We start from the raw sequence: 27,118 nt of genomic DNA, 5'->3' as shown, positions 1-27,118 counted from the left end.
CTTCGAAAAACGATTGGTGGTTAGAAGCTAGTCGTAAATAATTATTCGAGGCACATTGGTCGTAAAGTTACGACTAATGGCTTTAGTCATAAAGCAAACGTAAATGTACAACTAAGTAAATTGGTCGTAAGTTCAACGTAAAAGTATTAGTCGTACATGTGACGCACATTTACGTCTCGCAAATTAGATGTACATGGATCGTAAACTTACGACCAATTTACTTCTATGTTGATGTTTATTTGTCGTAATATAACGACTACTTTACATCGACGTTAGATGTTCATTGGTCGTAAATTAACCCTTTTATTTATTTGTTTTCGAATTTTGTATTTGATTACGAATTTAATATATTATTTAAATTTATTTTGATTTTAATTTTTAAAATTTGAGAAAATTAAAAGAAAATATCTAACATTCAAAAACATAATAGTATCCATAATATAAAATATTCATAATACTAGTTAACTAAAACCGAAAAAAACTAAGTGTTAAGGTTTATTTCATCGAAGAGGCCGGAGCTATGCTCATCCGCACGTCGCTCTAAATCTGCCTGCTCTTCCGGAGTGGGCTCGGGGACAAAGCTCGGACGTAGAGACTGCCACCTAGAGGCAAGAGCCGGGTTGATGTTTGGGGTTGTCTCTATCATCAAATCGAACATATTTGCCATAAATGCAAATTTGTCCATGTGGTCAGCTATGACTTCTTTGGCCGCAGTCAAATCCCTACGGAGAGAAGATTCTTCTTCCATTCTTGCAGCGTGTTCAGCTCTTGCCCTCGGGACATCGTTGACAGACCCGATCCCGATAATACGTCCCCTTTTCTTTGGGGCAACCTTCAATTAATAAATAGATATTTAATTAGTACATATGTAAAACTAACTTAAAGAATAAAAAATGTAAATAAACTATATATTTAAGAGATCAAATTTTTAACCTGCTCAAAAAAATTGTCTTCTTCGACGGTGGACAGCCGGACTGGTGCACCTTCCGGATTCTGTTGCGACAACTGAGTCTGGACCTCCTGGATGCGAACCTAAACAGTGTTGTAGATCCTCTCTGCTTGAGGATGCGAGAAGGTGCCATCAGAATGTTGGTATGTCGTCTTGTAAATTCGGGCCAGAGATGGTGGTGCTCCTTCTTGGGCAGCCTGTATAAAAAAAAAATTAAATTAAACTCACGCATTAAATAAATAGTCAATTAATATATATTTAATAAAAATTAAGAAATATCGAAGACTTACAATTTGTAGTGCCTTCCCAGCGTGTGGAATCTGTCCGGAAGTATGTGGTACTGGCAGGGTACCATCATCATCGCGGGTCAACCGAGCCGTAGAGCAAGTGAGAGACCTCTGAACTGACTTCGACAAATTCCAATAAGCCTTCAAGCCCTTCCAAACGTCATTGCTGAGGTATGTTTCTTTTGCGTCGTCCCCCAAAACCCTCCACTTCTCTTTCCAATCACCAATAATGTTCTTTAGGCGAGCCATCGCCTTTTTGTAGAACTCTTCCTTCACCCTTTCGTTGACAGCAATGGACCAATTCCATTTTTGCTACAATAAAAAAATTTAAATTAAATAAATAATTATTTTTAAAATAAACAATAAAAATGATATTTAAAACTAACCGCGAAGCACTTGAACCAAGTCCTCCGAACGTGGTCAGGTGTAAGAGACCAGTTCGGATGCGATTCCCGGAAGTTTGTCCTGATGATATCTCCAACGCTCTGTCCTACACAATTGTCCGTCGAAAACCTACAAAATTTGAAAGAATACATATATTTAGAGCAATTGTATAATTAGTATATTTAAATGCAATTAAAACTTTAATAAATTAAAAATTACCAGTAAGTGTGGGGTGATCGATCTGGGTTGATGATTCGTAAACCTTCTCGTCCCGGCATCTGGAGAAGGTCTTCCACTGTAGTTCTTGCATATGGTGCATTCGGTGGCACCATCAAATCTGGATGAACAAATGCAGGAGCCAGAGCAGCTGCGGGAGCCGGAGCTGCTGCAGGAGCCGGAGCTGCTTCGGGTGCGGTGGACTGCTGCTGAGGATGGTGTGGAGGATGATGCTGCTCATTCCGAGGCTGCTGTGACGGCTCATCATACTGGGGAAAGAATTGAGCAGGGTCATCGAGCCGCGGATAGTAAGCTTCAGGGTCATATGCATGTGGAGGCACATACGGATCGGCATTACGAACTTGGCTATCAGGCACATTCTCTTGGCCGGATGCAGTGCCGGAAGTAGAAGCCGATGGATCCACTGTGGAAGAAAGTTACTCGCGTAAGAGTTTCTAGGCGTAAGGTTCCTAAGTCTCTGTCTACCGCTAGCCATGGTAATATCGTCAATCTGAAAAAACAAACATAAAAAATACATGGTTATAAACAATTCAAATTTATTATATAAAAATAATCTAAATCTATTCTAATTTGATCATAATCTAACTCCATCCTAATATAATTCCATCCTAAACTAATTTCAAACCTAAACTAATTCCAAACTTAAACTAACTAACCACCTAAATCTTTAAAAAAAATACCTAGAGAGAGATGGGAGGTCGTTGTTGGAGAGAGGGTAATGAACAACTAAATGGCTTCGCGAGGTCTGCGTATATATAGAGTTTTGCTGTTAGTCTTAAATTCGTTGTAAATGTACGACCAATGAGAGACTAGCAGTCGTAAATAAGTCGTAAGTTTACGACTAATGGGGGACGAAGAGTTATAACGACCAATGAGAGACTACTTTTTTTTTAACGACCAATCAGATACTAGTGGTCGTAAATAAGTCGTACATTTACGACCAATAAGGGACGCAGTCTTTACGACTAACTAGGGACTACCGTTGAAAATTTAAATAAAAAAAGAAGAGAAGAAAGATACCTAGAAACACAGGCGGAAAGAGACAAAGCGAGACCTACGTAAAACATATGTAAGTCTCGCCTTGTCTCCAACTACATGTTTTCTAGGATCTTTCTTCTCCTTCTTTTTTTATTCAAATCTTTATGATTTGATGAGGAAATTGGTTTGGAATTGTGTTTGATTTGGGGAGCAAAGTGGTGAGCTTTTATAGAAAACTGCCGGAGGCTTTACGACTAATAAACGTCGTCTCGTTTTCATTTAGTCGTAAATTAGAAGTAGTTAACGACTAATTAGCTTCGTTATCTTTTAGACTAGTTGTAACGGAGCCGTAATTTACGACTACTTAGCTTCGATACCTTTTATATTAGTCGTAAATTAGTAGTAGTTAACGACTACTTAGCTTCGTTATCTTTAAGACTAGTCGTAAGAGAGTAGTAATTTATGACTACTTAGCTTCGTTATCTTTTAGACTAGTCGTAAGAGAGTCCTAATTTACGACTAATTAGCTTCGATTTTTGTTTTAACCCTAAAACCGAAACCCCAAACCCCAAATCACAAACATCATAAGTTATACACTTCCAAACCCCAAACCACAAACCTCAAACATCCTAATTGAACAAACATGATCGGATAAGTTACATAAATATTATATGTAATACAAAGTGTTTAATAATACAATAGAAACTCGATCACTCATCATGAGAAACATCATCCACTTCATCGTTTTCTTCAAATTCATCTTCGTGGGCTTCGTCTATTGCATCGTCTGGAAGTTCTTCATATCCCTGGTTGTATGGATCAACAAGTAAGATATCATTTGTAGCTTGCTCTGGTACTTCTACTTCATTTACGGTATCTTCTTGTAAAGGCGGTTGTTCATCAGTCAAGACTCGACCCCGAGGTGTAACTTTTATAGCGGCTAACCAAGATATTCCAGATTGTCTAATCCTCGGATATGGAATAAAACAAACTTGGTCTACTTGAGATGTCAATATGTAGGGTTCAAATTTGTTGTACCTCAGTGTAGAATTTATATCAACAACTCCAAACTTGCTATACCGAACACCTCTATTGACAGTGGGGTCAAACCAGTCACATTTGAAGAGAACACATTTCAGCTTCACCAGGCCGGAGAACTCTACTTCGATGATATGTTGTAATATTCCATAGAAATCAGTTTCACCTTTCACACATACTCCATAGTTCATTGTTGCTCGCCGACTTCCATATCCGTAAGTGTGAAAAGTGTAGCCTCATGTAAAATACATTGATGATGTGGTGACCTTAGCGACCAGACCTTGTATCATTTCGTGAAACCACTGAGGATAGAATGGATCATCATAATCAACCTGGATCATCAACATATATATATATATATATATATATATATAAATATATAACTTCATAATCAACCTTAAATATTATATTGTGATGTGTATACCTGCATTTTCAACCACTTCACAAAATGTTGATCTTTCCTTTTGTTGAGATCATTGGTTGATATCCCTGGTATAGCTTCTTCGACTTGGGCAACGAAATCGCTGTTTTATGCAAATATATATCATTAAAGAGTAATATATATATATGTGTGGTAAAAATATGTAACGGCCAAATTAATTTTAATTACCATTCAAATGCATCAATCTCCTCGCAGTTAAGAAGTATATATGTGTGGGCACTGTGAGCATCATCTTCACTCGACCACCAAACTTCTTTCAATTTCTCACCTAGACGTCCAATCTGACAGAATATGTCTGGAACATCTTCAACAATATATGTCGGCATAACACCACCATCATCATATCTGCTCGTAGTCATTTTCCGTGTTCGGACTTGGGACCCAAAGTAGTACGATGTGAAGTGAGATGTTTCCTCATTCAAACTCCCAGCAACTATTGAACCTTCCACCCTAGCCAGATTTTTGGCTTTCCCTTTCAAATATTTCATGGCTCGCTCGTAAGGATACATCCATCCGTTATGAACAGGTCCACGAAGCAATGCCTCGTACGGAAGGTGGACAACTAAATGTTTCATGACGTCAAAAAATGAAGGAGGAAAAATCTTCTCCAAGTTGCACATCAAGATCGGGATATTCTCATCAAGTTGTCTGATGACATCTACAGTTAAGGTGCGTGCGCTAAGATCTCTGAAAAAATTTCTGATGCCTGCAAATGTACAAGCCAACGTAAGATACTTTTCATAAGTTTTTTTCCAAGAAGAAGTAATAATAGCTTTATTTGTTACCTGCAAGTGCCTCGTGAACATTTTTTGGAAGCAACTCCGTAAATGCAAATGGTAGAAGTCGTTGCATAAACACATGACAGTCATGGCTCTTCATCCCTGAAAACTTCTGTCCCTTCTGATCAACACATCTTGATAGATTTGAAACATATCCATCAGAAAACTTCACATCTGATGCCACCCACTTGAACAATGCTGCTTTTTCTTCTGCTGACAATCTAATAATGGGAACCGGAATTTTCCCATCGTTTCTAAATGCAGCTCAATCCTAGAACATAATGCAGGCAAATCCAACCTTGAGTTCTTGTTATCTTTTGTCTTCCCGGGGACGTTCAACAATGTATTGATGATGTTATCAAAGAAGTTCTTTTCTATATGCATCACATCAAGATTGTGGCGTAGAAGTAGATTTTTCCAATGTGGAAGTTCCCAAAATATACTCTTCTTGTGCCAATTATGTTGTGTCTCGTAACCAGCAGACATATTTGCAGTAGTATGCCAATTACCCCCCTTTCTTGACTGTGTCTTGTGCACCATAGTAATCAATATCCTTCTCGATTTCCTCTCCAGATAAATATGGCGGAGCGGTGTCTCGTACAACCCTTTTTGACCGAAACAATTTCTTGTTCCTTCGGTACGGATGATTAATGGGAAGAAATCTCCGATGACAATCAAACCAGGACGTCTTCCTACCATTTTTCAGCTGAAATGCGTTTGTGCTTCCCATACAATAAGGACAAGATAGCCTTCCATGCGTCGTCCAACCTGACAACATCCCGTATGCAGGAAAGTCACTAATGGTCCACAAAAGAACTGCTCGCATTGTAAAGTTTGTTCTCGTTGAACAATCATATGTCTGCACGCCTGTTGACCATAATTCCTTCAATTCTTCTATCAAAGGCTGTAGAAAAACATCAAGGGACCTCTTCGGATGCTTTGGCCCAGGTATCAATATACTCATGAAAAGCAATTCCTTTCCCATACACATCTCTGGTGGAAGGTTGTATGGCGTTAAGAAAACTGGCCAAAGAGAAGATTGTCTTCCAGACATTCCAAATGGACTAAAGCCATCTGTCTAGAGCCCAAGATAAACGTTGCGGGGGTTGCTTGCAAAATCAGGGTACACCGAATTCAAGTGTATCCTCTTCATCTACGATTTCCTTCGTGATTGATCCACATGGGCACAGTTTGGGAATTCCCTGTTGCGCATCTGCAACGAAATCAAGCATGTTGATGTACGCTTTGTGTGCTTTCATATCTCGGCGTTCTTCCTCCATTTCAGTACCCGCAAGACGAAAAAACTTATCATCAGATTCACTTGATTGTAACCAAATCAAATCCAGACGAAAACCCTTAATCGATTGTGAACTCAATCCAGAACCTTTAATCGCGACGAGAACAACAAACAAGCGGATCGAAAAGAAGAAAATAGCAAACCCACAAGAAAACCCTAATTCGATTTAAATCCCCAATCGCATTTGCTCAATCCCGAACCTTTAATCGCGACAATAACAACAAACCATCACGTCCAAAAGAAGAAAATAGCAAACCTAGACGAAAACCCTAATTCGATTGAAATCCCCAATCCGATTTCAAACCCTAAATCTATTTAAACCCCACAATCGAACCCTTAAAACTGATGAAATCAACATGCATCAAGCCCAGAAGGAAAAAAAACAGACAGAGAGCTCGGATTTACCTTCGACAATCACGATCGCAAATCGCCTCTCTTATCGCCTCTCTATCGCCTCTATATTTTTTTCGGATACTCGAGAAAATAAATTTGGTCGCGTGTTTTTTTCTCTCCCCTCACAAAAGACAACCTAACCCCAGCCAATCACAAAACACCAGCACATTACGGACTTCGTCCTTCTTCTCCTTAATTAAGGATTCATCCTTAACTTTATCGTTACTTTTAATGTTTTTTTAATCTTAAAATGCTAAGGATTAACGCTAAGGATTAGCTTAAATCCCGCGTTGTACATGCTCTTAGATTATATTTCCAGTTCATTGTATTGAACAGAAGGTACCAAATGGTATACTAACAAGTTGGCATTTTAAACATCAAGGAACAAAATGATTGAATCGCATTACAACTCAATTATAAAATATAATCAATGAAACCAGAAAATTTGTAAATTAAATAAACTAAAAGTAGAGTTGTAAAAAGCTGAACAACAATCTATATTATTAAAAGAGAAGTACCCATTTAAAAAAAAAATTTAATTCATTAATTAAACTCCCTATTTTTTGCTTGTATTTTTCAGTTGCATTTATGAAATATCCTAAAACGAATAAAACTGTATAATTTAATACTTGTCTTTTCAGTTACATTAATGAAATATGCTTAAATGAATTTAAACTTCATATTTTATTGTTTGTCTTTTTCATTTACCTTAATGAAATATCCTTAAATAAATTTGGACATAATGTCATTTAATCAACAAAAAAACTCATGAGTTATCCTTACGTGCATAATTTTAATAATAGAGATTTAAAAAAACGTGCATCATTAAAATGTTACCTAAAACATACAGCACTAATATATAACATGCATCAATAAAACTAGAATTTGACTCACACAATTGTACGGATATTATTTTCAGATGATTAAATTAAAAAATATTTTATTTATTCAAAAAATATTTAAGAATGGCTATGTTTTTAAAAATTATCTCTATTATTAAAAGAGAAGTACCAATTAAAAAATACCCATTAATTTTTAAAGTTAATTACACTTTCATGCCACTGACAATTAAATTGAATTTCTTATTTTAATGCTTGTCTTTTTCAGTTAGATTAATGTGTTTTCCTTATTCAAATATAAACTTAACATCATTAAATTAATTTCTAAATATGATTACGTAAAAGTAAAGTACAAATTCTAAACTTAACAACATTTAACCGAAAACGTTGGAGGACATCACACTAAATCTCTATTAATAAAAGAGAAGTACTCATTAAAAAAATACCCCTAAGTTTTCTAACTTATTTACACTTCCATGCCACTGAGAATTAAATTAAACTACCTACTTTAATGCTTGTCTTTTCTAGTTAAATTAATGAGTTTTCCTTAATCAAATTTAAACTTAATGTCATTAAATAAACCTACCTATTTTAATGCTTGTCTTTTCCAGTTGAATTAATGAGTTTTTCTTAATCAAATTTAAACTTAATGTCATTAAATGAACCTAAAAATACATCATATTTAACATAGCTTATTACGTACGAGTACGACCCAATAATAAACTTGAATTTTATTTTTACGAAAACGTGAATCACTTGACTTATGTAATATTTAAAATATATTAACTACAATATAACAAATGCATATAACCTACCTATACTTTAGTTTGAAATGATCATGTTCAAGTTTTATATAGTCAACTTACATCATGCATCGATCGATGTACAATATTCAAACCATCTATAGTTTTCGTTTTCTTTATAGGATGTATCAACCAACCAATCATCCCATTGATTTTCTAAGCTTTATAAAAAACAAATCAATAAATACAAACTCAAAATCCAATATCTTCTATTAATCAAAACATAATATCTTCATGTCGTATCTTTAATGTACATATTAAATATAGAAACTGTAACCATAATTACACTAATTACAAGAATAGATTTGATTCCAACCAATTTTTCTATTACTTCGGTGATTGATTTGCTTGCAGAAGAGGAAACAATAAATTTAAAATTTATAAGAATATAAAGATTTAGAGATTCCAACCAATTGCCTATATTTGCGTATGATTTCCGCATGATAAGCTTCAAATTGAACATTGAAAAAGATAGAAAGATTTTTTTTAATCTTTTACCGACACAAACTTAAACAAAATGAAGAGTTAAATGTAATTTTTTTGTTACACTTCCCGGAAAAAAACGGTTACAACATGGGCTTTCATAATATGGCCTTTCAACATATTAATGTTATGGGCATTTAATAATTATCTTGACGAAAAAAAATTACTAGAAATAATTTATTATTAATAAAATTATGAAATTATTTACAATTTGATGACTAATTCATCGCCCTTTTTTATATGTTAAATTTTTCATAGAAGTTTAAAAATCATTTTATTTTCTTTAAACATGTATAACTAATTTATAATCTTTTATTTCATACTAAGTCATAATATAATATTTTTTCATATTTTACATTAATAACCATTGTTTTTATATATCGTTTACAATTCTCTAATTACGTCTTTTTGTTCAATTTTTATATGATATCAAATATTCATCGTAAATAGATGGTTTAAGATGCCAAAAAATTATTTACTTGGTGAATATAATATATCAAATATTACAAATACATTATTTAGTTAAATAAATAACCAAAAACCAAAAATTTAAATTCGCGCTGGCGCGCGGGTCAGGGTCTAATTTTAGTTAAAAAAAACAATCTGAAGAACAAAAAACTACTATTAGAACGAAAAAAGTTTCTATAATCTAACTATACAAAATGAAATATCAATTCTTATTTTTACGTTTTACTGCAAATGTTATGTATTTGGCAGAATTACTTCTTCTTTTTATGAAAATGTGAATATGCCGTCTATCATTTATGTATTTTTACTTTTCCTTAAGAATTAGCTTGATATTTGTACGACTGCCCTCAATCCAAAAATATGTATTGCCTCCAGTCCGCCTCTGGTTCAGCTACTAGTGTTATATCAGTAACTTATTCTCAAGTTATATTTTTGATCTAAAATATATATTTTTAAAATTGTTTAAGGGCCCTGCGTGTATCAACAACAATTCAGTTTTTGACCTAAAATATTTTTAAAAATATGATCAGCTTATCAGTAAACAAATTGTGTAATTAATAAAAAAAAGTTTTTCAAAAATTATTTAAGGGCCAAAAAAATTAATTCGTTCAAGAATATAAATTTTATTGTTACATACAATATTTCGTAAATAATTTTCATATAAATTCACCATGCGCAAGTCACATGTCTTATCCTAGTTATATTTTTATATGCTTGTTGTATAACCATGATATTTATTTCTTTTGGTAAAAAATATGTTATTTATGTCATACGAGTCGCTACCAAACATCTACACAAGTGATACATGAAAGAAACAGCTCAATTTTGTCGAGAATATTACCTTTTCTAATAAAACATGTTCTGCTAAGAACTTTTTTAAAGATAACCTTTGTTAACCTAAAATTCGATCGAATATATTTTTTTACTAAATTCAAATAGAGAAGCTAACTACTGTATGTATATGATGATATATAAAACTAGGATTAACCTGGTTCAAAAGTTATCAAATACATGATAATGTTTTTTTACTCAATCGGAACCGTCGTATGCAATTTGTTTTTATACTCTTAAGACACTTGGATGGATTTCTTCGTGAAACCGTATTTTAACGTAACATCTTGGGACAAAACGAATACCATAAAGATGTGCGATAAATTAGCAAATCTAGCCAGCAAACCTTATATTACTACATACGTATGTGATGTGAAACTATTCATAATGTTCATTATAAGTTTTTTGTGGCTATAAAATTAAAATTTCTATAAGTTAAAACAAACATTTAACTGTTCGTGGCTAAAAAGATTAATGGAATTAATTATTAACTTTATTTTAAACCGAAAAAATTACTACATATCGACTAAAAAGAATGAACATCTCAAGTCTCAACGTAGAACAAAAACACCAACCAAAAAAAAAAAACTATAAGCAGCCCAAGAGATGTCTTCATAGCCTTTCATAAAGGACGAAGTATCACTTTGAAAAAAAAAAATCCTGAAATCATTTCCTCTCAACAAGAAACTGGTATGCAACTTCTTCTTCTTCTACCATAACGTAATAAAGGCACACAAAAATATCAAACACACAGACGCGAACTCTAAGCGACAAAGCGGTAAATTTCACCAAAACCAAATGGGTATTTTAAGAAGCTCCAGGAGGGCTCTTGTGTCCGATACCTTGACTAGGGCCCTGGTGAGTTGGTCTGAACGCATCTTGTTCGATGTTCTTGAAGCGGTTGATCTTGTGATACCACACAAAATCATCTTTAGGCGGCTCAGGTGGTGACCAGGAAACAACCGGCGCATGTCGAGCTCCAGTTGTAGTCTCAAAGTGTAGTTGTATCACCAGAAGAATTATAAGAAAACCTGATAAAACTGTGGTCGAACAACCGCGATTCACCATCACTGAGAACTTTGGATTTTAATTAGTAAAAGATCTTAAACCTATAGAACCCTTTAAAGGGTATGCTTAAGTGGTTGCTTGCTTCTCACAAAAACAAGAGATCAGAAGTGTGAAATTTAAGAAGGATCGAATGGTGGAGTACCTTACAAAAACCGTGTGACTGGCCGCTCACTAATGTTAGAACATGGTCACATATATATAGCTAGTTTTTAAAGTTAGAATGGATTCTTATAGGCCTCTTTTGAAAGTGCGCAAGAGGTGTACATGCACCAAAGACTTGACAGTTACATTTACTGTCGACACATAGGGTCACCAATTTTTTTTTTTGTTATTTCTTTGTTCTAGTCCAAGTTATAGTTAAACATTTTAGCAAAAAAAAAATTATAGTCAATATCTAACTAATTTTGGAGGTTGATTATGCGCATGATAAGAAGAGTTGCCAAATCCGAATGATCTACGTGACTATGTATGTATTCATTATGGAACAAGTTATATAATTTTATGTTATTTTAGATTATGAAATATTTTCTTTCAAAAAACATTTTTTTAGCCTGTACATACAATTGTATTGAGTTAAACACTTAGAGGGATCCTATGTAGTATAGCACATGGAACATTAATTGTCCGCCGTGTTATAGTTTGCACGCTTTGGTTTTTGGCTGGAAATCTAAAAAAGAAAAAGTATTCGCCGTCGAATATTTTCCAAAAATGGAAAGTTCTATGCTCCTTGATCGCATCTTTTCTAAGCCATTCATCAAAAGAAACACAGGCATTTTTCTTGACAAGACAACCGTATATATATTATCAATATTAATTGGTTCGTACGGTATGTATATTTGTTTATAAACTCTTTAATCAATTAAATTATTTATTTTCCCGTTAGTCTCATCAATTTTACCCCAAAAAACTTAGACTGATCAAAGCGTTTTGTTATAGCATTCTATGTTCTCATCATCTTTTCTAAGCCATTCATCAAAAGAAACACAGGCATTTTTCTTGACAAGACAACCGTATATATACTATCAATATTAATTGGTTCGTACGGTATGTATATTTGTTTATAAACTCTTTAATCAATTAATTTATTTATTTTCCCGTTAGTCTCATCAATTTTACCCCAAAAAACTTAGACTGATCAAAGCGTTTTGTTATAGCATTCTATGTTCTCAGTATATAATTAAACTATTTGCTATATATAATGGATTTTAAATAATATATACAAGTTTAAACACAATTAATTACTTGTTAAAAATTTAATTAAAACTACTTGTTATTATATTTGATATTTTAAAATCACGTTTAGGAGATCTAAACGTTCAGTATGATTTAATAGAGATTTTAATTTTTTTTAATAAAAGTTTGGTATTATTCAACTTTTGCATGCCTTTTCTTGGTTAATAAGTTTTGTATATTTAAATATTTAAAATACAATACACTTTCACGTATAATTGTAGAAATCGCAAACAATGGGTGGTACAATCCAGATTCTACAGTTTTCAACTTTTCATCACACATGCATTTTTAAGATATCAAAATTTAAATACTTCAGATTGCAAAGATGCATATAAACATATATTAGAAACAGTTATTTCTTCTTTTTCTTACTGCTTCGAATTCTTTGGACATGATTCGCGTATGACTGGAAGTCCACTCCTATTTTTTTTTAATAATCCGGTGTATCTTGGTCTCCATCAAAGTAAATACAGACTAGCGGTGAGTGTTCGTAACAGCCTACGCTATCGGCCGGAGTACGCCTCGGTCACGGGACGCTGAGGGAGCCCCTATTCATTTTCATTACATTGCCAAAACAAATAAACATGTCATTCTGAATTCGGCGTAGAAAATTAGTTATCTTTTTTTTTTTTTGGCAACAGAAAATTAGTTATCTAAATGTTGATATTGGATTAAGTGCATGTTATTAAAATATTATTTCACCACAAATATACGAGCATGTAATTTTCCGCGGATCATTTTTTTGCCAAAGATGCATAAGAGTTGTACATATGCTAGACTTTCGTTTCGAGATTTGGAAATGATTAGCTTTTGTAGTATCATCAAAAGAAAAAGCGAACATAAATAAATCAAAGACAAGTTCATTATATATAAACATATGTATATAATAAAACATCATGCGAACTTTGAATTCTAGCCAGTCAGAAACTCAGAATAGAAAAATAATTATTAGCAGTCACCATCACTAAGATTAATTCTTTTTTGGTTAAGGAAACCCTTGCCTCTCAAATTATTCAAAGGAACTCTCCCATAAAAGCTAAGTAATACATATCATATTCGATTTCACGTACGTTTATATTCACGAAAAGACTACTTTAATTTCTGTATTTCGAATCTTGCAAACTCAGACTGTAATTGTTATTTTTCGTTTTTGTAATCAGACCATAACTTTATTTCGCACCTATGGAAAATAAAGGGTAATAAAACCATCTTCAACTCTGCTCTATATTTTACTCCAAAAATATAACAAAAATAAAAACATTATCATTTATGGAGTAATTTCATTTTTACTCTATTTTAAAATAAAAGGTAGAATATTCATAGTCACATGTTTCAATACAAATTTAGCGTGGCCATATTATATATGTTGCAGGAAATCTGCTACCATGCATAGGTCCGTTCATTAGATAAAAATCTCTTGTAAATAAAAAGAAGAAACATGGTATAATTAGAACATCAACATCAATGTTGTATTTTGTTAAAAAAAAAAAATCATAGGATACTTAAATCAGCATTTTTACCTTGAAATTCTTGACCACTCATCCGCTACTGATCCTTGAATCAAGTAGCATGCGTGACTGATTTACCAAGTGTTAACTGTTAAGGGTTCAAGTGAGAGATCGCTTTACCCATCATGTTATTTCGATTTTTGTATAAACATGCTAAACAATTCTAGAGCCGGGCGAAGAATCCAATAAAATTTGTGCGTTGAATTTTTTCTAAAACTAAATTATACAGAACACTACAGATTCGTCTAGACTAAAATGTACATAACCTAGATATAAGACTGATTAGACTAAGCCTTAAATATGATTTTCTAGCGCAAACGCTATACATCCCTATAAAAACACTCTTAAAATTGTACTGTAATTTTCATTTGATTTAGTAAATACGTTATTAGAAATTACTTTGAAATTCTAAAGCGTTTTTTTCTTCAAAAACGATTTTTTTTCTTCTTAAATTGTGAAATGGAAATTAGTTCGGAAACTATCAACGGAAAGCATTTTAACCTTTTCTGACTACAAAATAGTTCACAAACATTGATATTGTGTTTCTTCAAGTAGGAAGAGCATATGAATGTTTCTTCAAGAAGGAAGAGGTATCACGGTAACCTTTTTAAGTACAAAATAGGCTGTCACAAAATTAAAAACTAGTTGTATGAATAGTGTTTCAAAAAAAGAAAAAGTTGTCTGAATAGAAAGAAATTAAAGCAAGTGGTCTGAAGAGATGAAGAGAGGGAGACTGTACAAGATGGGCCAAATATAATGGGTATTTCAATAAATGATAGTCAGTCACGAAAGCCCATTTTATCAATCGTGGCAACTTTGAGATTGAAAATCGAGCAGCCATAAATTTTCCTTTTTGTTTTGTTTTTTTTTTGTTTGTGCTCGCTAATGTCCAAGAGTAGTACATTTATTTCTTTCACCAGCGGCGCTACTGGCCGTCGAAACTTCTGAGTTCTGAACATATAGCTTTTGAAAATTTGTAAAAGTGCTAGGCACCCATGTTCTAAGTCCAGTAAGCTAAAGGTCCACTCATTCACCAGTTTTGACTTTGGTCTGTGAGTCAATATATTCCTAAAACAGATTGTTGGTACTTGATGAATAAACATTAAACAATGTCATGTCTGAAGGTTTGAGAAAATGCTAACTCTTGATGGTGGGACCAATTAAAAGTGCCAGCACATGGATGGGCTATCTCATTTTATAGAACATATCCTATTGTGGCATTCTATTGTGGCATTTTAGCCAAAAACTTTGCTTTATTTATGGGAAAGTTACAGATTCGTGGAACACAGCAACTTTTGTTGGTTTTTGACATTGTTTTTTTTTTTTTTTTCTATGGTAGCTACGTTGATTATCTGCATACAAATCTTATTTTAAAGTCTGTTTCTTTCATCCCCACTTGGTAAAGGAGACAAGAAGAGGATTGTGAGAGGTGGAGTTTCTTCATGGTCACAGTTTGAATGGGTCCTTTCTGATGGTAACATTATTCCTTAATCCCAAAAAAAATTGTGGTCCTATTTATTTATTTATTTGTGGTCCCCTTTCTGATCTTTTTATAAAATTGATACGGCTTTCAAGATTAATATGACCCGAAGAAGCTTGTATACTTCTAACATTTGTTCATATCTGCAATCATAGTTATAGGCTCAAAATAGGTGTAAGTTTTACTCCTGATCATCCATTATAAACATTGTAATTCTCAATATTTTACTGGTTATATTTTCAGGAATGATGACATATGATGGCTTAGAAACTTGCATCAACAAGAACAACAATCTATCTTTACAAGAAGAAAGTGGAAGAAGCAGAGGAGATGAGTGCTTGACTGATTCATTGGGTGATGATGCATTTTCAAGCTGTTCATCAAGCAAAGATACATCTGAGTCATTTTCTTCAAAATGGTTACCTAAGAAGAATGGTAAACACATTTCTAATGAGTGGGACTATGAGAGAAGTCCTAAACATTTCTATTCCAAGGAGGAGAGACCTGGCTATACACTCTGCTCTTCTGATGTTGAAGCTATGAAGGAGAATTTTTCAAAGCTATTACTAGGTGGAGATCTCACTGGAGGACGCAAGGGTGTGCAAACCGCTTTGGCTTTATCAAACTCTATATCTCATCTTGCCAGTATGTTTTAACTTTTTTTCGCAAACTATGGTATCATTACTTCTTTGCTAACTGTTGGATTTGCAGACTCAGTATTCGGCGAACTATGGAAGTTGGAGCCTTTGTCTGAAGACAACAAGCAGAGATGGAGAAGAGAAATGGACTGGTTACTCTCTCCATGTAATCACATGATTGAGCTAGTCCCATCTAAGCTAGATGACAAAAATGGAAGGTCACTTGAGGTAATATAGCTAACTTGCTTTAAAAAACCATATGCACTCCATGTTTCGATCAAAGAGCCTGAACTAGATGTCCTGTTTGGTCAGATCATGACTCCGAAACCCCGTGCAGACATTCATATGAATCTCCCAGCTCTCAGGAAACTTGACTCCATGCTAATTGTATGTTATCCTTCTCTTTTTATCAGAAGCTCAACTTCTTGTTTCTTTCTCCTAACTTGATGAAGACACAGGAGACACTAGACTCTATGGTGAGCACAGAGTTTTGGTACTCAGAAGTAGGTCGTAGGGCAGAGAGCAGAAGATGGTGGCTTCCATCTCCTAAAGTTCCCAAGCCAGGACTCTCTAGCTTAGTAAGAAAGAACTTGCTTGAGAAAGGCAATGTTGTATATCAAAGCTTTAAAGCTGCAAAGTCAATAAACGGAGAAGTGCTTCTTGAAATGCCAGTACCTACCATTATCAAGGATTCGTTACCTAAGGTAAAAAAAAAAAAAAAAAAAGCTTGGTCATGTTGTTATGTAACGATTTAATATGTATTTTGTTTTCCACAGTCTGGAAAGACAAGACTTGGGGATGAACTGTTCAGGATGTTGGCTTCAGAGTCTGCTTCCGTAGATGAGATCTTTGTGTCTCTGAGGCTTAGAACCGAACATGCAGCTCTAGAGACAGTTAATAGGTTAGAATCAGCTATTTATGCATGGAAAGAGAAGATTATAGAAGAAACAAGCAGTGGTAAGTGGTCACTAGTTAGAGATTCATTGTCTGAGATTAGTCGCATTGAGTCACTCATAAACAAGGCAGAGAGGCTTAATGGCCAGATAAAATCTAAATACTCTAATCTCCCTCAGACATTTCTTGATGCCACCAAGATTCAGTATGGCAAGGTGAGTGGAATATTATAACTGGTAGTGTAATCTTGGTTCAGTTCTTGAGGCTTTTTTAATTTTCCTATGTTTCCAGGACATTGGTCATGCAATTCTTGAGGCATATTCACGTATACTTGCGAGTTTAGCGTTCCGCATACTGTCTAGGATTCGAGAAATCTTGCAAGAAGATGCTCTGAGTAACTCTGGTTCACCTGCAACACCAAGATGCTTCTCTGGCTCTAATGACATGTTTAGAACCCCAGAGAGGCTCCTGGTCTCGTCCCGTTTACGGCATTCTCTCATTCACGATATCAACAAAGCTGATGATGGTACAAGGAAGTCTCGACTGAGCACAGATTCCTAAGGCAGTAGTTTCTCTTTGATATATAAGAGGGCTTTATAGTTTGATGCGTGCCACTTGAAGCTTCTCCTTTGTTCAGCGGGTTTCCTCTTTGATCATGTACATGTACATGTGTTAACATAACACTATTTTGAAAACTATAAACTTAATTACACATAAAATAAAAGTTCAAAACTTGTAAACACAAAGATTTGTACTTAAAAATTAAAGTTCAGCACTTGGTTTAGGATCAAGTTTAGCAACTGTTTAGTTTTTTTTTTTTAATTAAAGTTATCAATTGTTCAATGCCGCCCATGGCATAAACCACACATCAGCAGATGATTAGAGGTTAGAGCATTCTAAATGTATTTTGAAAATTTCCATTAACATGTTTTCACTGTTTAAATTTTTTTTTTTCTTTTTTTCTCCGAAGTCAAAATTATAAGAATATATGTTCATATAGAAGAAAATTTTGGTACATAGGTATCCCATAAAGTGATAAAACTAATCTTTTGGGGAAAATATATTGACAACCTCATATTATCACACAAACATGCTCAAAGATGAAAAATATCTAAATCGCCCAAGTCTTTAAGATATGTTTTGATAAATCAGTGATATTAATTCCCTCACATCCCCACTACTCTCACGTTAAATTATTAGCCTTAATGAAAAAATTAAAAGCTAATCAAATTGCCTTTCAGACTTACACCTCCTTCTCACGTAAGCTATAACTCCTTACCGTTTCAATCTCTTCGCTTTCACGACTTCTTTGTGTATAAATACTCTTCTCCACTTACACTCTTTACACCACAAAACTTTCTGAACTCAACATGGCAAACTCTGTTCTCTTCGTTACTATCTTCATCTTCTTCTCGATGACTCTCTCTTCATCGACTAACCCAAAACACTTCACCGTCGAGCTGATCCACCGTGACTCTCCTCATTCCCCTCTCTACAACCCACAAACCACCCCCACCGACCGCCTCCACTCCGCTTTCCTCCGCTCCATCTCTCGTTCCCGCCGCTTCAACCACCAACCCCAAACCGATCTCCAGTCCGGTTTAATAGGAGCAGGCGGCGAGTTCTTCATGAGCATCACCATCGGCACACCGCCAACGAACGTCCTCGCGATAGCCGACACAGGAAGTGACCTAACATGGGTCCAATGCAAACCGTGTCAACAATGTTACAAAGAGAACGGTCCGATCTTCGACAAGGAGAAGTCCTCTTCTTACAAGAGCGAGCCTTGCGACTCACGTAACTGCAACGCTTTGTCTACCACCGAACGTGGATGCGACGAAGATAAAAAAGTTTGCAAGTACCGTTACTCGTACGGAGACCGATCTTTCACGAGAGGTGACGTTGCTACGGAGACGATCTCCATTGGTTCTGCTTCAGGCTCGCCTGTTTCTTTCCCCGGAACTGTGTTCGGTTGCGGCTACAACAACGGTGGTAACTTCGACGAGACTGGTTCAGGGATCATAGGCCTCGGTGGTGGTTACTTATCTCTAATCTCTCAGCTCGGTTCGTCGATTTCTAATAGATTCTCTTATTGCTTGTCGCACAAGTCATCTACCATGAACGGCACAAGTGTCATAAACCTAGGAACCAGCTCGATTCCTTCCGGCGCAAGTATTGTTTCCAACGTGGTATCGACTCCTTTGGTTGATAAAGAGCCTCAGACTTACTACTACTTGACGCTCGAAGCTATCTCCGTCGGCAACACGAAGATTCCGTACACGAGCAGCATGTATTACCCTAACGAGGACGGAGTATCCTCGGCGGCGACGAAGGGGAACATCATCATCGACTCGGGAACTACACTGACGCTTCTCGAGTCTGGTTTCTACGACAGGTTTGGCGCTGCAGTGGAAGAGTCCGTGACTGGAGCGAAGCGTGTGAGTGATCCACAGGGGCTTTTGTCGCATTGTTTCAAGTCCGGGAGTGCGGAGATCGGTTTGCCGGAGATAACGGTGCATTTTAGCGGCGCTGAGGTGAGGCTTAGTGCGTTGAATGCGTTTGTGAAAATGAGTGAAGATATGGTTTGCTTGAGTATGATTCCGACCAACGAAGTTGGTATTTATGGGAACTTTGCTCAGATGGATTTTCTTGTTGGGTATGACTTGGAGGCGAGAAGAGTGTCGTTTCAACGTATGGATTGCTCTGCTGAAATGTAAAAAGTTTTTATATGGAGATATAAATTCCTAATTAAAGTTTAAATAAATTGACGCATTCTCTAAAGTTCCTCTTTGATATTTTGTGACTGAAACTAGCTCCAAAGTACAAAAACATGGAAAATAGAAAAAAAAGAATAATTTATTTAGATTCTTATAATAATTATTTAGAAAAATTTATTTAGTTTCTACAATGGTCATATACATTATAGTTTCATATTCAGATCAAATGGAAGGGTTTAACCAATCACAGGAACATTCTAAGAAAAAAAATCAAAACCAAGAGGGACCGAAGATGAATGTCATTAATCGGAGCTGGAATCGTAGAAGTCGCTAGGACAAGGAGACATAACTTGAGATTCAAGTAACTGGACTACTCTGTGCATTGTGGGCCTCTCGTCTGGACTTGAAGACACACACTTTGTTGCTATGGATAGAAGAGCATCGAGACTCTCTGTCTCTACTCCTTCACAGCTTCTATCAACAATCTCCCGTGGACGGTTTTCACTGATCAAGAAGTTTAGCTGCAAGATTTTTTTGAAAATAACAAATTAAAGGTTTCACTAGTCAACATATTATTTAGTTAGCAAAGCTCTGGACCTCTTTATGCTTACCCAACCAACAACGTTATAGCCTTTCTCGATGTAGGAAGTATCCGTAGGAAGTTTACCACTCAGGACTTCAAGAATCAAAACCCCAAAACTGTAAACATCCGTTTTCTCAGTCGCTCTACCACTTTGCATATACTCTGCAACCACAGGTTAGGTTAGGTTAGGTTACATGACAGAGGGTAACAATTAAAAGGCTACAAAGCATTATTGCTGTTACTGGTGCATTTGAGTACCTGGAGCTAAGTAACCAAATGTGCCTGCAACAATGGTTGTAATATGAGATTCTTCGTCCCCTAACAGCTTGGCAAGCCCAAAGTCCGATACCCGAGCCTCCAGATTTCCATCGAGTAAAATGTTGCTCGACTTTATATCACGGTGTATGATCCTAGGAGAACAATCATGATGCAAGTATGCTACCCCTTTTGCTGCTCCTATGATAATATTCACTCGTGAGTCCCAATCCAGTTGCTCGCCTCTCTCTGCACATTACAACATTTCACTCAATAGAATCATACTTATTGTGCCTGTAAAGATGGAGTTGAGGATTTACCATGAAGTGCTTGGTCAAGGCTACCACCAGAAAGGTAATCATACAGCAGAAGCTTTGATGTGGGCGAGTTGCAGTATCCACGTAGATTCACGAGGTAGCGATGTTTGATGCTTCCAAGAATCTCAAGCTCTCTTTCAAAAAACCTATCAAACCCTCCATTTAGTTTTACAATTCTTTTCAGCGCAAAGACATTGCCATCGTCCATGTCCAGCTTGTAGACTGTTCCAAAACCTCCACAGCCTATTATATGCTCTTCGTTAAGAGCTTCCAGTTTCTTGATAATGTCTTTGGAAGCATAGGGCAGATCTCCATGGAACATCACGATAGACGCACCTGGAAAAAATAAAACAGTCTCTCAACGTGTCAAGTTTTGAGAGTTAACTATCACATTGAGTTCCAAACTTTTTTAGAGATGATATACACAAAAAGTCAGCATGGCTCACCTCCACCGACCTCTATAGCAAGTCTTTTACTCTCATCTCTACCAAGCTTTTTATAGAGAAAACAACCCCAGAAACACATGAGCGCCACTAGGAGCAGCCCACCCACAGTAGCAGATGCACTTATAAGTAGCTTACCAGTTTTACCTCCTTGGCCTATGTATGGGAGACCAAAAAAGTAAACTCATGTCACAACGAATTATACTGTTTAGTAAAAAAAAACCTAACCATATACCCTGACCAGAAAATTGATTAAAACACAGCTGATTTACCTCCTGTAGAACGAGAACCAGTAGAAGAGTTTTCATCTGGGCACTCCATATCAATTTGTTTACCGCACAATTTAGAATTGCCGATGAAGCTGCAAAGAGCAATGCATTCAGTTCAAGGCTCCGTTATTTTCAGCTACGCATTGGTACAAATCTAGCAAAATGGTGCTTTTGTGCATAGAGTCAAGAAAATAAAACTGTTTTGCCAGATCAACAGTAGAGAGATTTCTCCATCTTTAGCACCAAAATCTGATGGAGAAAGAGGTAAAAGATGAAGTATACTTACGAGTCCCTCGAAAATTGGGCGAGTAAGCCATCAGAAGGTATCTTCCCCACCAGAAAATTGTTTGAGACATTGCTTTAAAAGAAGAATCAACTTGTTAGCTACAATGAAACTCGAAATATACACACAGGGCTGCAAAATAAAATACACAAGCTAGAAAGTAGACACTCACAAATTAGTAAGCTTTTCTAACTGCCCAAGTGAAACAGGGATAGCTCCAGTGAGATCGTTGTTTGAGATGTCCCTTTAGAAAAAGAGAAAAAAAATGGTTTACTGATTCAGAAGAATTCAAATAATATGTCCATCTGTGAGTAAAGCCCTAGCATAAATTCACAACACTCATCATCATATTCGAGAGTTTCCCACTCATCAAAAAGTTCACAATAGGTATTTTGGTTATTAATTATTTTACTTTTTGAGGTTTACCACAAATAAAGGAATAAGTACTTCCAACAATATAATGTTGTTACAGTTTGTTTAGAAGGAGAGAAGAACCTCTTGTGGTTCAGTATGTGTTTACAGAAGATACTAAATTGTTAAAGTAGTTAATGGAATGACAAATAACGGATCCAGCAGAAGTCAACAAAACAAATTTTTATAGAAGACCAGGGAGAAAGGCTGCGTACAGATTTTTAAGCATTGACAGGTTTCCCATTTCACTTGGGATTGGGCCAGTGAAGAAATTGTTCTGCAAGTATCTGCAAGAAAAACTTTCAGACAGGTTCTTGTAAGCCAGCAAAACTTTTAACTGTGAAAACCCATTGGTTTATCATCGCTCACAAGACAAAATGTAGAAAAACGTAAACTTGTTTATTTTGGGAAAGCACTTACATTTCCTCCAATGATGTGCAATTTCCCAATGCTGTAGGTATTGAGCCATATAAATTATTGTTGTGAAGCATTCTGTGATACCAAGGGAAGAAAAATAAGTCATCCATGAGAGGATACTCTAATAAGCAATAAAGTTTAAATAAGGTTAGTACATACAAAAGCCTCAACTGATCCAGCTTTCCAAGCTCGGGGGGCAAAGGTCCAATTAATTTGTGATGAGTAAGACTCCTGCGCAAAAGAAACTTTAGGAACCAACAAAAGATGAATATTGAGGAAAAAAGGAGCTTAAACCAAACAAGTTTCAAGCTTACAAGGCTATAACTCTTTTTGTTTTCGCATCACAGGTTACCCCCTTCCAGTTACAAGGATCAGGATCCTCTGGTCTCCATCTACCGACAACACCATCAGCACTAGAAACTACACTTCTAAAGCTCATAAGCGCCTCACCTAGAGAACGAAATGAGCAAAAAGGATGTAAACCCCACAGCGGATTGGGTACAGATCATAAATATTCAAACACAAAAGATGGCTATACCATCTGGACTAATCGCTTCATTTAGATTTGTGAGTGAACAAATAAATGAGATTAAAAGAAGCCTTGAGCAGCAGCGCTTCATCAGACAGATGCCCATCATGGCACCGCTCAAGCGTAGTATAGTTACTGCCAATCATCTGAAAGAAAAGCCTCCGGAATATTTCCCTCGTACAATAAACTCAGCTGCTCGGTAATGCCTTGTCTGTATCTTCAAGAAACAAAAAGAGACTCCTGCCTGAATATAAAGAAAAATTATATCATTTTACATAGTTTAACAAGAAGAGCTCAGTGAAACTCAATCAAGATACTAACCCTACACTGAACTATATAAGCTTCCAGATTCCGGAATCTTCAATTGACAAGACAACAACCATCTACCAAAGGTTCACACCGTTCCACCAGCTCTGAAAAAATCAAAAGATGTATATAATTTCAAGAAACATTAGGAAAGAAGCAATGAAGATACGGAATCAGGCTTCAATCTCGTGCATTTAGCTAAAACTAGACTACCAAATCCTCAATTACATATCGCACAAAACCTTTGCATGGCTATCATCTACATTTACAGCAACCAGAGGTCGGATCAAATCCATCCCCCAATTTCCAATTATATAGAGCAGCTAAATTCTAAGTGAGGACATCATTGCAGTCACATTACAAGAAGAACTGAAGAGTCAAAGCCGGCGTACAAGTAATCTTAAAACGAAATCGAAAACGATTCGTTCGTAAACCAGACCCAAAGAAAACGCGAAAGAGTGAAAATGACAAGGGGATGGAAAATCACACGAACCTCAAAATGGATCCTCGATGAAGAAGAATGTGAACAAAGGAAGCAGAAGACGTACTTGAGCTGTAAAGCAACACTTAACTAAATAAAGCAACTTTTTTTTTTCTTTGCAAAGTTTACCCTTAACTTATCAAAAAATGCAGGTCAACCCTATTAAGTCCAGGTCAACCCTCCACCGTGTAATACAGTCTGATCAAACTACGTCGTTTCGAATAATCTTTTTGTAAAAGCTAGATAATGCGAGACTGGCCTACAGCTTGTTGGGTCTGTGAAATATCTATTTTTTTACATCATTCATCATGATTTTTTTGTCTCTTAGGGTTTATTCCTTCTTCTTCTTCTTTTTTTTTTCTCCAACCCAAATCCTTTTCTCTCAAGGAATTCACAGCACCAAAATCAAAAGAGGAAAAGGTAACACAAAAAGATTCACCTCTAAAATAAAAGAAGAAAAAGAAATTCAAAGCCAAAATAACATTATAAGATTGCCACATGCAATATTTGAACATTTTGTATTAGATTTCATATATTAGAACAATCCCATTGCATACAAAGTTCTCAAACTAAAATAACATTAGTATTATTACTTTTTGCAAACTAAAACAATTTATAGACATTAGAATTGTGTGATAGGTTGCCACAAAAGTTGTTACTAGCCTCAACAAACAAGATACAACTTTCATATAAATAAAACTGAGTTTAGACAATTTTCTTTGAAATCATGTAAATATTTTAACTAACAAGAAAATGATGCCTTAAAAAGTAACCTATCGACAGATAACCTGATTTAAGTAAACTTCTCATTAAGTTATGGAAATCGTTTTGTGTGATATAGTGTTCGTTTTATGGCATTTGCAATATCCGAAACCTCAGGACTTTGTCCGAAGTCAAAGTCATCACAACAAAGGGATAGACAAGAAATTGAAGATGAGTTTGTTGCTAAATTAGGTATAAATGACATTTGGCAGATAATGGGGGTCCTAGTGGGAGTGGTAAAACTTCTCTCCTAAGAGCAATGGCTGGAATTTGGAGGTCAGGGAAAGGAAGAAACCTCAAACCTCTAAAGATGATTTTACACAGGAAAATTCAGTGAAAAGAAGTACTGGAGACGTTTTATTTCTTCCACAACGGCCTTATATGCTTCTAAGAAGTTTGCGTCAGCAATTGCTTTTTTTTCCTCTTGATTTTCGGTTTTAGAAAACAAACCAAACACCTGGTTCCTAATATTGATTGGTTAAATATATGGTTTTAGTTTAATATTTTGTTCTCAAACCGGTTCGATTCAGTTCAAGCCTCGCTAAATGTTCTACCGCTCAATCTAGTAGTTGGTTCAATTTCAGTTTGGTAAGAATCAGATTTTCAAATCAAATACCTAATCATCTCTCGCTTTGAGTTTGAAACAAAACAAAGAGTTCCCGTCTTCCTCAATGGAGTTGAGTTTTACTCCAATGTATTGCTCTATTTTTTACTCCAAACAAAATATTTATTTTTTCATTTAGTTAATAATTCTTAGTAGTACCTTCAACTTATAAATATTTAACAATTAACCCAACTATTTTATGTTTACAAAATTTCCATAATAATATATTTTATTTAGATTAAATATTTATCATTAAAATATAACTAGAGATTATCTTTCAATTTCAATTCGTGCAGATTTTATCATATGGAATTTTTCTAATTCAAAAATATTTATATGCATTAAAAGAACATAAAGAAAAAACAAAGTTTTGTTTCGTAATTTGAATTATGTATTCGGTCTTATGGTTTGTGCATATATCAAGTTCAACAAGTACAAATGTTATCAATCAAAATTTTGACTCACAAGATTAAAAACTTCATATATTCCGTTTGAATAATACTTCACCGATTTTGGTAGTTTCGAAAACAATTTACCGAATTAACTATTAAATTACTTATTTATATTATATTATATTTATTTTATATTATTTATTCTTAGTTTTGACTTTTTATGAGTTTATGCATATTTTATGTAAACTATAAAGTAATCTTTTACGGAGTATTATATTTTTTCATGTTATTATATTATTTTAAGTATAAAAAGTTCAACTCCAAAATGGAGTAACCCTAGTCATTACTCCATTTTGGAGTTGAATATAGAATGGGGTTGGAGAAGATTTTACTTCATAATTGAGTTTGGAGTAAAAAATTGAGTAGGTTAGAGATGCCCTTTCCAGGAAGTTTGCGTCAGCAATTGCTTTTTTTTTTTCTCTTCATTTTCGGTTTTAGAAAACAAACCAAAAACCTGGTTCCTAATATTGATTGGTTAAATATATGGTTTTAGTTTAATATTTTGTTCTCAAACCGGTTCGATTCAGTTCAAGCCTCGCTAACTGTTCTACCGCTCAATCTATTAGTTGGTTCAATTTCAGTTTGGTAAGAATCAGATTTTCAAATCAAATACCTAATCATCTCTCGCTTTGAGTTTGAAACAAAACAAAGAGTTCCCGTCTTCCTCAAGGAATATTAATATATTTAAAAAAGAGAAATTACTTAGAATGACTCTTATCATTCCCTTAAATACTATAATGACTCTTATAATTTTGTAATTACTAGAATAAATGGCAGAACAACCAAAATTACCAAAACCCCCACCCTTCTAAATATTAACCACAAATTTACTAATATAATTAATAAAATGCATTTTAATATAAAGAAAAAAGAAATTAACATCACAGATCTTTCTCCTCACTCACGCAGACCCAAACCTCCATCTCCATCTCCTTCTCCATCTCCATCTCCATCTCCATCTCAATCTCCCACACCTCCATCTCTTTGGTTGGTCTAGAAACTCAACCTCCTTCACTTCTATCTCCGACAACCACTCCACCGTAAATCGTCTTCATTTCTGTTTTCCTCCACACCTCCATCGAGTTCGTCTCTGTCATCGGCGAGGAAGAAGAACTCGGCGAGGAAGAATAACTCGATTTCCCCTCGGTCCTCCACCATAAATCGAGTTACTTGAATCTGTAAGACATAATCTATGCTATTTCAAGTTCTTTTTAGCATAGATTGATTGATTGCATGTTAAATTTTAAAACCCTAATTCCC

General features: G+C 35.2%; 4 protein-coding genes across 5 annotated transcripts; 2 read left to right on the top strand and 2 right to left on the bottom strand.

The window, feature by feature from the left end:
* Positions 1 to 10,613: 10,613 nt before the first annotated feature.
* On the bottom strand, positions 10,614 to 12,603 carry LOC106395954 (precursor of CEP4). The gene has a single exon (XM_048754636.1). It carries the CDS (start codon positions 11,274 to 11,276, stop codon positions 11,016 to 11,018), a length of 261 nt encoding a protein of 86 aa, XP_048610593.1. The 5' UTR covers positions 11,277 to 12,603; the 3' UTR covers positions 10,614 to 11,015.
* Positions 12,604 to 15,614: 3,011 nt separating this feature from the next.
* On the top strand, positions 15,615 to 17,820 carry LOC106394390 (rop guanine nucleotide exchange factor 14-like). Its single transcript, XM_013834961.3, has 7 exons — positions 15,615 to 15,669; positions 15,741 to 16,142; positions 16,209 to 16,363; positions 16,448 to 16,522; positions 16,594 to 16,839; positions 16,912 to 17,244; positions 17,321 to 17,820. The coding sequence occupies exons 2-7, from the start codon at positions 15,743 to 15,745 to the stop codon at positions 17,588 to 17,590; spliced, it is 1,479 nt and encodes a 492-aa protein (XP_013690415.2). The 5' UTR covers positions 15,615 to 15,669; positions 15,741 to 15,742; the 3' UTR covers positions 17,591 to 17,820.
* Positions 17,821 to 17,955: 135 nt separating this feature from the next.
* Positions 17,956 to 19,746, top strand: LOC106395991 (probable aspartic protease At2g35615). The gene has a single exon (XM_013836292.2). It carries the CDS (start codon positions 18,400 to 18,402, stop codon positions 19,744 to 19,746), a length of 1,347 nt encoding a protein of 448 aa, XP_013691746.2. The 5' UTR covers positions 17,956 to 18,399.
* A 121-nt stretch (positions 19,747 to 19,867) lies between these two features.
* Positions 19,868 to 24,157, bottom strand: LOC106396620 (LRR receptor-like serine/threonine-protein kinase FEI 2). Of its 2 annotated transcripts, none has more exons than XM_013837064.3 (15): positions 24,053 to 24,157; positions 23,575 to 23,666; positions 23,263 to 23,497; positions 23,039 to 23,174; positions 22,884 to 22,955; positions 22,728 to 22,799; positions 22,523 to 22,594; positions 22,069 to 22,140; positions 21,900 to 21,971; positions 21,617 to 21,705; positions 21,348 to 21,500; positions 20,905 to 21,237; positions 20,588 to 20,833; positions 20,358 to 20,491; positions 19,868 to 20,267 (listed from the first exon to the last, which is right to left on the bottom strand). In XM_013837064.3, exons 3-15 carry the CDS (start codon positions 23,360 to 23,362, stop codon positions 20,049 to 20,051), a joined length of 1,770 nt encoding a protein of 589 aa, XP_013692518.2. In that variant the 5' UTR covers positions 23,363 to 23,497; positions 23,575 to 23,666; positions 24,053 to 24,157; the 3' UTR covers positions 19,868 to 20,048. The 2 variants fall into 2 exon arrangements, with proteins under 2 accessions (XP_013692518.2, XP_013692519.2); XM_013837065.3 differs by having other exon boundaries at positions 23,580 to 23,666; positions 24,053 to 24,155.
* Positions 24,158 to 27,118: the final 2,961 nt, after the last annotated feature.

Source organism: Brassica napus, chromosome C4, assembly GCF_020379485.1.
Source record: "Brassica napus cultivar Da-Ae chromosome C4, Da-Ae, whole genome shotgun sequence".
Taxonomy (NCBI): Eukaryota; Viridiplantae; Streptophyta; class Magnoliopsida; order Brassicales; family Brassicaceae; genus Brassica; species Brassica napus.
Note: the sequence above shows the minus strand (reverse complement) of the source record. Positions and strands in the feature narration are given on the sequence as shown.